The sequence below is a fragment of the Falco punctatus genome, assembly GCF_963210335.1.
Source record: "Falco punctatus genome assembly, chromosome: 14".
Lineage (NCBI taxonomy): Eukaryota > Metazoa > Chordata > Aves > Falconiformes > Falconidae > Falco > Falco punctatus.
In genome coordinates, this window is record NC_137594.1 from 11,938,138 (window position 1) to 11,951,703 (window position 13,566).

General features: G+C 39.7%; 1 protein-coding gene across 1 annotated transcript in view; it reads left to right on the top strand.

The window, feature by feature from the left end:
* The window catches only part of PEPD (peptidase D), a 141,636-nt gene that overhangs the window by 40,981 nt on the left and 87,089 nt on the right, over positions 1-13,566 (top strand). The window contains exon 9 of the mRNA XM_080365007.1: positions 755-801. Within this exon, the coding sequence (XP_080221133.1) occupies positions 755-801 (47 nt within the window). The remainder of the gene's footprint in view (positions 1-754; positions 802-13,566) is intronic.

The following is a 13,566-nucleotide window of genomic DNA, read 5'->3' on the forward strand; positions in this document are numbered from 1 at the left end:
CTGAGTGATGACCAGAGGGAGCTTAGGTAAAAGTAGCTGATGAGGTTACTGACTGAACTGTTGTCTTTGCTCCTGCTCCTCAGATTTCTGAACTGTGAAGCGTAAAAATATTTTAAAGTGAATATTGTAAAATTGCAAAGTCTAGAGATAGTCATATACACATATTCTCCTTGGTCCTTCATCATCCTTGAATAATGTTATCACTTCTGAGAGAATTTCTTCCATAGAGCAGCTGCCTAGAACTTGAAGCAAAGGAATAAAGCTGGTTCACATTCTTAGCAAATCTGCGAACAAATATCAGACTTACAGGTTGTAAAACAGTGTTAACTCTAGTAGTTTCCTGTTGATTCAGATTGCAAAGTATAAAAGAGAATCTCCTGCTGTAGTATATTCCAGTTCGCAGTTTTGTTTTGCTGGTGTTTCGTAAAAGTAAAACAAAGAGTCTTGCTGCCAAGTTCACCAGAGCTTTCAGAATTAAGCATTGGTATTTTGATGAGCTGCACTTCATTAGGGTATCGTAGTTTGGCAATTAAACTTGCTTTATTGCTGGAAACTGCAGGCATTTATAAAGACTAAAATGAGTTTGATTTCTAATGTAGTTTTAAAATGCATCTATGGATGTAAATTTAAATGAAGTACAGATGATATTTTTGTAATATAGGTTCCTCTGGAGATACTCAGTCATAAGGCATAAATTTATAAATATGAGATTCCCTCCTGCTATGAATGTCCCATGTTAATATGTATCTTACAGGTAATGAAGGCAGTAAAAGCAGGTATGAAAGAATACGAGATGGAGAGGTAAGACTTCTTTCAATAATTGTAATAAAAAATAGAAAGTCTCTGTGTGGTGGGGGTAGAAGCAATAGTTGAGGCAAAGCAGTGGTATTGATTCAGTTGAGACTGAGAGCTCACTGCTGTTTGAAGGCTGTTGTAAGCATTATTTTATTATTTTGAGGTGGTACTTCATCAGTTTCAAACCTGTGTTAGATGATGGTTGATTATTTTTTGGTGATGGTTTAGTATAGCATAATTCTGTTCCTGGAGTTTTAGTAATTTAACAGAAGCTTTACAAAGTAGCTGCTGTTAGTGTTTGAAGCCATTCAATAGAACGATGTTTATGGGTAAACATTGCCCTTATACTTAGAAAACTGCATGTGTGAATGTTTAAGAACCGTATAAAAGGCTGTGTTCAATTACATTTTGCTGGCAATTACAAGTCAGCATTACCTGTACTCGGCCTGTATATGGAGCTCATATCACAAATATAATAGATGTTACTACAGTAGTTAAGAAGTCAGGAAGAGTACAGCATATATCTCTTACGTTGAGGAAAAATACTGTTCAGCCATATAAAGGAAGGATTAGCTGCTCCTAACTGATACCGCAGTGATGTGTCTAGATACAAGGAAAACATTGCTGCCTCTTTTAAATCAATATTTACATTAGATCATCAAGCAGCTTATCTTACAAAGCATGGTTTTGATCACCAAGTCCATTTATTTTTAGCTCACATACAGTATTTTCAATTTTCAAAATATTTGCATAATGAAGAAATAAAAAATAGCAGTCATATCTCAGTTACTCTTGTTTCCTGACAGTAATTTTTCAAACATTAGTAAGCAGGCTAATTTGGTGCCCAGTGAAGGGAAAATAAAGTGACCTCAGTATTTGTCATCAGGATTTCAGGGGGGCTCCAGAAACAAATAATGGCCTTAGAACATATGCAATATGGGAAGACTAATGTTACATTTAAGCAGTTTAGATTTCTTCAGTTGCTATAGACTCATGCCTATAATTTGAAGATGCTTCAGATTGCAGCTATTGTGCTTCAAATTATATATGCCACTAGGTAACGGGGGGGGGGGGGGGGGGGAGAAACGTGTACGTTATCCCCATTAACTTTATTAATGAACCATGTGTTTGTGTTTATTTTACTCATTGCTCATGCTGTACATGCTGATAGTGAAATTTTGGCTCAAAGTCAATAGTAATCAAAAATTTCCATAGAGCAGAGTTTATTCTCAAGTGCTTTTAAATGTCACGACCCTGGCGGTTTGGTTTAAATGTCATGCAACAAATGCATACATATGCACTCTTCTGCAAAATCTGTGAGGTATATTGCATTTTCACTCTAGAACTTTCATTCTTCTCTAGCTAGCTTCTTCCATACGCATCAACATTTTTAAAAGTTTATTTGTGGTGTTCAGTTGAAAAAATAAATAAATTGGGCAACTTACTATTAAACCTATTTAAAATTGCCTTCTGTTCTTCCATATGTCTTGGTAGATTATACTTCTTGAAAGAGTTTGAGGTTATTTCACTAATGAAAGAGGTTTTGGCAGACTACCTCTGTAGTGTCTGCCTTGGAGACTGTAATTAAAGCTTCTGTTTCTGTTGCTGGTAGAATTCATCCCTGCCCCGGTTTCTGTTCCCTTATTGCTTAAGGGAAAAGGGTCTCAAAAATGTAAACCTGTCATTTCCATACCTTCTTGGCAAGAAATACATAGTTGAAATGTTTATAAATGAAGTTAGGAAACAGTCTAGGAAGTCTCTACTCTGTATGCAGATAAAACCATTAACGTAGTCTAAGGAGGGAACTTTCAAAGATCTAAAAGTAACATCCCAAAATAGACAATTTTAAAAAGTCTTCTATTCCAATGCAATATTTATTTTATTATTTTTTTCTTGTCAACATGCTAGATAGCTTGCATTAGGCAGCTTTGGTACCTGTGAAATCTAAGGATGCAGAGAACCAAAATTCTTAGTCTGTATAGAATTATCAAAAGTATTCACATTTGTATTTAAGAGATCAATTAGAAGTTAATGAAGTTTTTAATTTTCTGATGTTTCTAGAGCTTCCACTTCCTTTGTGAAAGCTTTCTGAATTTGTGACCCTCTTCCCCAGGTGCTTTTGCAGTTCCTATTGATGGCTATGAAATTGTGAATTTTTGAAATTAATATAAATATCTCTTGAAATGTGGCCAATAAGACCCTTTTTATATTGCTTCATTCTTTGACATTGTGGCATATAATATATGTGGGTTTGGGTACAAAGGTGGTCCGACCCTGTCTTCTGGGAAGAATAGTGTCAGAGATCCCAAAAGCAATTAAAATTTTCCATTACTACATGTAGGACCTAAGTGTTGCCTTTTCTTTGTTCATTCGGTTAAGCAGTCTTCCTACAAAAAAATGAGTCATTTCACTTCTACTGTATCATACAGCAAGATCATGGTAAAATATTCAAGGACATATATCTAAGAGTCAACAAAATATAAAGCTAGTTATATTTATAGTATTGGAATTATTCTCTGAGAAGTAATTTGAAAGAAATTAAGTTATGGAGAACTCTCTAGATAAGGTAGTATCTTTTCTTTTGGGGGTAGAAAAGCTAGCTTCAGAAATATGCTGGAAGTATTCTTTATGATTAAGGTCTACTGGTAAATGAATTTGAAACAGTAATGCATTAATGCTGAGATATATAAAAATCGAATGCATTTAACTGCAAGTCCAGTCAGCGCTGACTTCTTTTTTTGGTTTGATGTTATTTAACTTCAATATGTGGTCGGTTGACTTTAAGGAGACAGCCAAGGCAATTATCTACAAACAGTAATTCACAGCATGTGTAATTGCATATAAAGTTATTTTGGTAGGTCAGATTCTGAATTTTCTCTGGAGCAGTTTGTTTAGTATTTGTGCCTATCTCATGTTTAATTAATCTTCTTTTAATTAAAGGCTTTTAATTATGAAACTGCTCTGTAGCAAATATATTGTTAAAATACAGAAAAATGATAAAAATCACTGCAGCTGGAGAAGTATGTTTAAGAAAACCTGATTTCAGCTAAGTTGGTTTAAGTGTGTATATATAAAAAGAAATATTTTGAGTCTATTTAGATACATGCGTATACACTGAAAGTACTAATTAGGACCTACAGTCATCTATTTCAGGATGCTCAAAGCACTGGAGATACCTTCACTAGAGCATCGTTTATCAGTTTCTAGAGTGTTGCCTAGTACATACCAAAGTTGTGAGTCTTTTGTGCATTTTCTCATTTGTTCCCTTTTTTATGAAGAGAGCAATTTTAAGGTCAGGGTGGCTACTTGTAATTGTTGATTTGATTGGGGAATGACGTGGAAGTGCATACTACAGCAACAGAGGAGTAACGTTCTACATAAAGAGTATTGGATGTGTAGCTGTTGTGTGCATTGCATGGTTTTGTGTGTTTTATCCTGTTCTTAATAGCAGTGAAGGCCCTGTGATAGGAGCACGTGCACAGTCCAGAGATCATTAAATGATAATGTAGTTGTCATTGCCTTGATGATGCTGGGCAGCAGTAAGCCAGGCCTAAATGCTCATTCCCTTGTCCCTAGATTATTTGGCTATCTCTGAACACTCTGCAGCTGCTGAACACAGGAGCATCTTAGTCTTACTGTGCAAATAACTATGATTCCAGTACCTAGGATCCAAAACTTGAATCCTGGCCCCATAGAGTGGGCTCTTTTGAAACAAGGAAGCAGTTAAGTAGTGTAAAGGGCAGGTAGGGTGATGTGTGGTGTCAGAGGTGGGTAGCAGTACTTTGCATGTTGTTTCGATCAGTAAAAGCAGCAAAGAAGAATCTGACCATATCTGCTCAGCGGATGCACAATCGCATAGCTCTTGGCACTGCTTAGGCACTCCTGGGTTTTCTGATCAGCTTGCTAGGGGAAACCACTTCATCTCTGCCTGTCTGCTTTCCTCTCTGTAAGGTTTGCCTGCATCTCCTTCTTGTGACTTTTAAATGTTTCAGTGCGAAGGCTGGTATAAGTGATGGAGGGCAATGTAAGTTCCATGTGATCTCTCATTAGCGGGTTACCACCGGTCAGCTGGAGATGTTCCTGGGTGTGACACTGGCTCTCCAGCTGCGGTTATAGGAGGGGAAGTTGGAGTTGGGAGTTTATTTAGAGTATGTGCCAACCAGATCAGGAGCTTGTTGCACAGCTGTACAGATGTCCCCTCTGTATGTAGTGCAGTGTATCTTTTAGGTCAGTACAACCATACAAATAATTGTGGGGATTTTGTAGTTAAAATTCTGCTGTAACAGCAACAATTTAAAGAATAAAATGGCAAGAAGGCAGTTGCAGAGCTTTTCCCTTCTTGGTTTACAATGCTTGCAGGCTATTTTTACACCTTGCTTCTCTTACTAGCTGAGGCTGATAGGAGTTCTTTATCCCTATTCTTTTTAGTGCTGTCGCTGAGTCCAAAGCAGAGCTTAAGAGTTTGAGTTGAGTTGCTGTCATACCTGTCAATGTTAAATTTCACTATCTGTGGAAGTCTGAGAGAGCTCTCATGGATTATGGCTCTCATCTTTCATTTATCTCTCTTTCCTCTGCTCCAGTGGAACAAACTGAAAATAAAACATCCATGTTATTTCACTAGAAAAGAGAAAATAGCCAGAATAATTTTATTTTCATTTGGGTCTTTCCTTTTAGTGAAATGCTGATTATTTTAGCTAATCAGGATTTGCCACTTCCCATCTCGTGATAGATTTTGCGCTTTGAATGTTCTTGAGAAAGTTGCTGACTATTGCAGCTATTTGCCTAAAAATCTTTTAAAATATTGCTATTTTTTTTTATGATCCAGTTTTTGTATTTAGAATTTCAGCTTGAGCATAGCCTCTGTAAGTAAGTGTGTGTGGATACTAAACAAGCTGCAATGCCCATTGCAGCTGACAAAAATACACTGGTGAATTCTTCACCGTTGCTTTTTGACATGGAATGGCGTTGAATTGTGCCATGACCCTCACTGGTATTTGTGTACAGTATTTATTTTTTATTAAACACAAGACCAGCACTCCATTAATCTCAAGCAGCATGTCAGTCTGCTCAGTTACTGAAATGTGATTTTCTTTTCCTTTGTTGTTTTTTTTTTTAATCAGTTGTTAGCATTGCATAGCCTGAAAATGGCTTGACCACCTTGTTTCCCAAAGCTGCCTCACAATTAGAGGTGATAGGTTTTTAAATGTAGGTCACTGCTGTTAAAAGGCTGGATTTAAAACTTTAAAATACATGAAAAACATCTGAAAGTGAGGAGGAAGGTAGTCTTTCTCCACATAAATAAATAAATAAATCCACTTGTTTTTCCTTTGTTTCTGCACACCTGTGTGGTAGGAGTGGTGTACGTGTCTGCCTGCTGTGTGGGCGATGTTTTGGTACTAAAACAATCCTGTACCCAGTATTAATTATTTGCCTTTATATCTAGTTCCAGTAGAATGGTCAAAGGAAGAAATGAATCGGCAATTTGTTTTTAGCACAATGTCTGCACTGCACAGCAGCCCAGGAGCTTCTGTTCAATAGGGATCGTACTGGGGCTGGTGGGGAAGCTGGTGGGGCTTTGTGAGTGGTTTTGTACCGGTGCTGGTGGAGCAGCTGGTGGCAGACAGCAGCTTGGGGTCACCCAGAACTTCCTAAAAACAGTGGTACAAAATGACCTATAGCAATCCAGGGCCAGGTAGGCCGCTTAGCGCGGTTCTGACAGCATGTCGGGTAGCTGCTAATTGTTTAGGCTGAGCAGCTCTCAGGTGTCCAGTGCCCAGAGGGAAGTCAGATGCAATATCTGTGCTGGGAAGAGCAACTGGATTCAGAGAGATGCTTCCTGCAGCCTAGGTACAGCTGGTCCTTTGATGTTTTGAATTAGGTTGTCTCTGCTGATTTCCAAACCCAGCTGAATTAAGGTTGTAAATAGTCTTAAAATAAACCTGAATTTAAAAATTGGATTATAAAACCCCTGAGCATTATTCCTCTTTTGTGACACAGAGGCATAAATGTATATGTACACGACTCGGCTCAGCAGAAGTGGGGGTGAGGATTACCTCCTGAACACGGACACCTCCTGTTTCAGCAACTCATCTGCTCTAGAAGTGCTTCTCTGTGGTAAATCCACTTCGAGAGGTTCCAGCTGCCCCAGCCCTAGCACACAAGTACCTGTTTCCAGTCACCCTGCTCTCCCCAGCTGAGAGGAGAAATGCTGGGGGGCAGAAACCTGCTGGGGAGGGGAGCGTGGGGGCACTGGAACCTCTGAGACCAAATTTGCTTGAACTGCGTGTCTGTTTGGTCATTGCGGTTGGTGGTGGACTCCATTAACTGCTGGGAGGGAGCAGAGCCATCCCAGTATATTCCCAGTAAACTTTCAGCATTTTCTCTTTGCTGGAGGTCCTGTGGCAAGCTCGTATGTTCTCTTTTTCAGTAGAGGACAGCTTGGTTCGCCTCCTGGATGTCACTTTAATTAGCTCATTGTGTAGAAGAGTGCTGTTTAATTGCACAGGTCTCTTTTGTGACTTGTGATTGAAGTTCCACATAATTGGGTTTTATCTTCTACAAAAAATTGTGGAATCCACTGTGTGAGAGCTTTAAAATAGAACCCGCTGTCAGCCCACAGATACCGGTTACCATGCTTGCACTAGAAAATAGTTCCCTTGAGAGAGCTGTGAAAGTGTGTGTGCAACGTGCATGCGTACAGAACTTGGCTTGCTTGTATAGCAGATATAACCCAACTCTAAGTGCAGTGTCGTTGTATGTCCTTACAGGGTTGTTAATATAGTTAGTAGTGTGATAATTCATAATAATTACCCTTTTATTTCCTTTTTGGAAATCAAAAGGTAGTTGCAATTTTTATTTAAATTTTGAATCTGAAAATTACAAGCAGTATTAATTTCTATGGGTGTAGTCACTATTATTTATATTAAGGAAAGAGCAAGCTTTCTTCTCAAATTAGCAATGATCTCTGTTTTTACTGAATCTAGTGTGGCATTGAGATAGTGAACTAATTAGCATTACTAATGACAAGCTAAGATTGGAGATATATGAAATGGAACTCAAAAGCAGGCTGAACTGATCATTATTTGCTGTGAATTTTGTTCATGCTTGTTCAGACAAAATAAAGATTCTACCATATGTGAGGCTTTGTCTGCATTGTGAGCTTTAGCTTAATAATTTTTGCTAATTATTGTCAAAGCAGAGAGATCAGAATTTTGTGTTTGTTGGCCCTCATCTTTTGATAACCAGAATTGCTACGTGATCATGCTCAGAGACTAGAAGCCCAACTTGAAGGAAATGGGTAGAATACCAAGAATGTCCATTAATAACATTGTGTCACACACTGACCTTCTGAACATCAAAACCATTTCACACAGATGAAAAGAAAATGAGCAGATTCTCTTCCTTGCTGCTGGCATGCCCTCTGCATAAACTCTTCCAGATTGGTTCTTAGAGCAACCTCATCACCATAGCGTGCAAGTGCCGCCTTCCAGCTTATTAAGTAGCGTTTCTAACTTCTATCCTGATGGTTCTTTTTTTGTATGTTTGGTTTTTGTGTGGTTTTCTGTTGTTGCACCATCCTTCTAGAGGAAGAACTTTACAGAACTGTGTACTGTTTTGACAGATGGTAGTTTTTTTAGCATACCCGTTATCAGCAGTATTGAAAAAAACAAGGTCAGGATTATAATTACAGGATGATATGTGATAGTCATTTTTAGTTTGGTTCTGTGTGCAGATGAGCTTGGTCTGATTTGCAGAATGTTGTGTTGCTCTCAAGTGTTGTACTTTTTTTTGACCCAAGTCTTGGTTATGGGGTGTTAAGTCTTCTTCAGATTTGGAAGGCCTAGGTCGCTTGATGCTTATTAAGGTCTGAGATTACAAACACTAATTTAAAAAAATCTATGTATGGGAAGTCAATAAAGGCAGCAAAGGGAAAAGCTGCGGGTGGTTGCCTGTAGTGAGAGATGCAAGAGTACTGGAGTTTGCTTAGCGCTGATGTCTTCATGCCTAGCTGCTGCCTTTCTGCTGTCCTAGCAGCACTGAAGACAGCACATGTAACTAAGGTTGAGTCATACAGCAGGGCAGAATAAAGTTGAATTGCCAGGCAGAAGTGATGGAAAATGAACTCTTAAGGGAAAGTTAGAATTGGGGAGGAACCTGAATCGTATTAGACAGTATAGGTGATGTTTCTGCTAAAAGCAAATTGAGCCTTGAGGCGGTCTTGGGAAGTGAGGGATACGAAGAGCTTTGCTGACAGGTGACTTTGTGTCTTCTGATTCATCTACTGAAAACTGTATATTTAAAAGAGCCTATGAGATAAGTAATATTTGAAGACTCCACAAGTTAATCCGTTAGTGTAAGGTACAGTTACCATCACTTCTCATTTGGTACAATCCTCCTGTAAAATGTCGTCTCTTTCAGGAATATTAGACTGGATTTCTGCTTGCTCTTATTTCAGAATGAACCTGCTACGTCCTCTTGGTCAGCACCAAATGGCGGAGGTGGGCAGGCGTTCTTAAGTCTGGTTAGCAGGTGATTTGTGTAAATTGTGTGAAGTTGTTTGGGTGCAAAGTATCCATGTAAGTTGCAATTGTTAGGGTTGTGTGAAGTTTAGGTTGTTAGATGTGATTCATTAGTAGCCTTTTGCCTGTCTAATCTCTAGATTTGCTCTGTAATGGAAGGTTTGACACTGGGTGTAATGCATTAGATTGGGTCAGCTCTCCAGGATGATATTTTTTTTATTTATTATTGTGTGTTTGAAGGAGGAGAACAACAACATGTCTGTGACTAATGTGGTGTTTGGGTTGGAAATGGCAACAGCATTCAGGAGTTGGTTTCCCAATCCTGTAAGATTTGGGGAGACTTCAGAGATACTGGTGTTGAGGAGTCACCTGGTTTTCATCAGAAATTCTGTGTTTGTGAGAAGGAAGTTGGTCTTGTGTGACAATAAGCCATTTAACTGAGGAAGGTCCTGGCCAACTCTGGTTCTGTTGTTGTTGTTGCAGATTCAAGAGTCTTTTGTCCATCAGACCTTCCTAGGGGATCTAGACTTTGTCAGGTGATCTTGTTGGTTATTTGGGACTGGTGAGGCAAGGAGGTCTCTGTTACTTTAAAGGGTTCCTGAATGGGTGTTGTAACTTCTTTCTGGGGGTTTTCTGTATTGCTTTGTGTTTCATTTTCATATTGGTTCTAGCACTCAAGATCAGTAATAGTGATTTTACCACCTGTGATAGGCCCTTGGCGCTAGATTAAGCAGATTGCTGAACTGCTGTTCCCAGGGTCCCAGTGCAGTTTAGAATAAGCATCGAGAATTAATCTGTTCTTACACTTCAGCCCATTGGTCTGCATTAACCTCTGATTTCCACTGGTGGTGTGTGGTCTTCTCTTCAGCCAGCTCAGGTGCTGGAAAACAGCCTGAGCTCTGGGGCCGTGCTTGCAGGGGTGGTGTGTGGCTTGAGGCCAGTGAGTGGATCAGCAGGACCCTGTGAATAGGGTGCAGCTTGGTTGTGGATGTGCTTGGGGACATGCAGATTTTGTGACCTGCCTACAGAGCACCTGTGTGGTCATTTGTTTGGCCCTTGCATTAAGAAAGGAGGGTTGCAATGTTCCCAGGAACTGGAGGTGTCATGTGCCTGTGTCTTCCTGAACCAGATGGAGTTCTGCTTCCTCAGCTTCCCTTCCCAGAAAAATACTGACTTTTGCAGCTGACTAAATCTGGTTCAGACATTGTCATCATAAACTGAGTGTCGTAATCTTTTATTAGCCTTAAGGTAGAAGGTTTACATATCCCATATGACAAATTGCTGCATTGTTCTCTAAGAATAGTTCAAGTATTCAAAAAAGTATTGATGGCAAATTAAGCTCTATATTGGGACTTCCAACCTCCTTCTAACCTAAGCCCTTATTGCGCTTCTGCTTACTCTGTGGTGTTGAACAGAAGTTCAGACTTCAAGTGCTCAATTTGAAACTGAAAGGAAGATTATGAAATGTTGGTGATTATGTTGGTATTCTGTGTCACTGAATAGCACTTTTGTGTTACATGCTATGTGGGTGGCTGTGTATTTGCTAAGAAGCATAACTGAAGATGAAAGTTTAATTATTTCTTCAAGGCAAATCCTTTCTCCCATGGACTTAAACTTGCATAAGAAAAATGAAAATTCATAAGGAGTGTAAAAATTGGCTAAAATTAAAAACCATTTATTTTTACCCTATTTATTCTTCTGAATAATAAAATTTCCCCATGGGTTTTTGGAACATATGTGGAATAATTACACTGAAGAAGTGGTGCTTTTGTTCAGCTTCTAGAGCTAGGGCAAACATTGTGATTATGCTGCAAGCTTAAGTCTAGGTTTTATAGAAGATCTCATTCAAGGCTCTGTTGCCATCAAGTGCAAAAAACTGTGACCCACGGATTGGTCCCTGTGGGAGCAATTATACTTTGCAGAGATTTTTTTTCCAGCACTGAATATTATAAATGTCAGATAAAAGTTTAACCCTCAGTACCTCTAAAAGGATGTTTCCATACCTGCTGGCAAGAATATAAATTTTTAGCTTGTATTTGTAAGCATTTTATTGTTTAAGCCAGGATTTTTTAGAAAACTTGTCTTAATAAACAACTCAAAGGTAACAATGCTGTCTTAGTTATAGACTGCATGCCTTGGTGAAGATGAAGCAGGGGCTGAAGCTGCCTGATGCTGCTTAATGCAGTGCTGTGCCCAAGCCTCTGGTGATGGGAAAATTGGGTGCAATGTGAATTGATGATTAAAACTTGTGTACTGTTTGCAGAAGGGAGAGGATGTGGAGTGAGTGCGAGGTTGCTTAGGAACATGGCTTAGCATCCAATATTCAGTATGTGTGAGTGAAATGTTTTGGTGAACAAGAGCAGTATGTTCGTCTTCCAGCCATTGGTCTGTGGAAAGCAGTGGGTAGCAGGAGCTGACGCTTGCCTTCAGGGGAATCTGCTTCCTTTTGAACAGATGCAGTGTGTGCACTTTCACTTCCTTAATTCTGGTGTTTGTTTGTTTAAGTCTTACCAAGCAAAGCATGTGCATTGTTCCTAGCAGAAATTAAAATAATATTTTTCTATTACTTAAAATAGCAAATCCAAGCCCAGCAGATTTCCTGCCCCCATCCCTCTCTGTTTTCTCACGTACCTTCTTTGCTTCCAAGTACATTTTTGTCATTAACTGTGATAAAAACTGATGAAATGGATAGAAATTGCATCATATCTTCAAAGGCTTTTGCAAAGTGAAAGTAGTTGTGGGATGCTATGAGGGATGTTATGCTACCTGTCTGTGAAGTTCAAGTCTGAGATGAGCAGAAGCACCTTTCACTCGCCATATACTGCATATACCATAATACTGAGGCATAAAGACAAATCGGTCCCAAATATACCAACCCTAGGACAGCAAGGGTCGCCTTCATTTGTACTTTTTTTTTTCCCCTCAGTGATGTGTATTTATCCATTGTTTGGTACTTTTTAAAATTTAAAATGTTGATGATGCTGAAAACAGTCTCAGGCAACAGCAAGTGGAGGGCTTCTCTTTTTGAGAAATGAAGAGAGGACCTTTCAAGTAAAAATGAGTAAGTTTTTTCTGTTGGGCCTCATGCTAAGGGATGCAGATTCGTTTGTGTGGGCAGATACAAGTGATATCTTTTAGATATTATGTAGAACTTAAGAGTAAAATTTTTTTGCAGGAAAGTTATGTTAGGTTTTGGTTTGGTTGTACTTAGTGTGGGTAATTGCATGAAGCAGTAATTTCAGCAGATTTTGTGAGGCTTTTGAGCAGTTCAAAACTTTATTCCAGAATATTGTGACAAACATTGCAAAGCTTATTCCAAAATACTATGGCGAAATGCACTGCCCTGAGATTATATACCATGTTGTGGAGCACAGGTGAGGGGGCCACATCTTATGTGGAGCTTTGTTAACCTCCTGCACGATATCCCACTTGCTATACACAAAACATACTGCTTCTCTGCAGGCTGTACCTTCATCTGTGGGGACGGTCCCTGTGTGCTCATTTTAGCTACATTACTTTGCTGTTTGCCCGATGTATTCGTTCCTTCAGGGTTCAGTCTATACATTTTATCTTGCTCCACTTTCCCCTCCTGTTTGGTGAGGTGACACAGACAGGAAGGGTAGGGTTGTGGCTTTTGCCACTGCTTTGGTTCTTTAACCAAAGGTTGGAAAAAAACAATGGGTATAAGCATGTGAAGGTCAAGACTATTCAGATATTTCATTTTTGAATGTGTGTGGCAAAGGTTCCTGTGCTAGGTTGCTTGGCCATGGTCAGTGGGGTGATTGGGGAGCGTGTAGGGTGCTGATGGGCTCAGTTCAAGTACGGGGTCCTGCTCCTCCATGCCAGCAGTGCTCTGCACCAGTTTCACCTTGACAGTCCACTGGTGACCTTGCACTGATCCTCAAGACCTGAACGGGGTGTGGGGCTCCAGGCTTCCAATTACAGCTACAGTCATGGCAAATCACGGCTGTCACCATTGTCACTTGAGATAAATGCCAGATGATTACAAGGTGTCATTCATCTTCCTTCACTGCTTCCACACCTGCTAGTTGGCTCTCTGCCAGCATCCAGTGCCCCTCACAGCACAGGGACCCCAGGGATGTGCTCAGGCTCATACAGGTACTGTCCCTTGCATCCAGCCAGGGCTGCTGCTGCCCAGCCCAAGCCACAGCTGCTGGGTTTTGTGCAGCACTGGGCTGGGCTGTCATTCATAGCTATGTGCATGGTTTGTAGTAAAACGAGGCACAGGGCT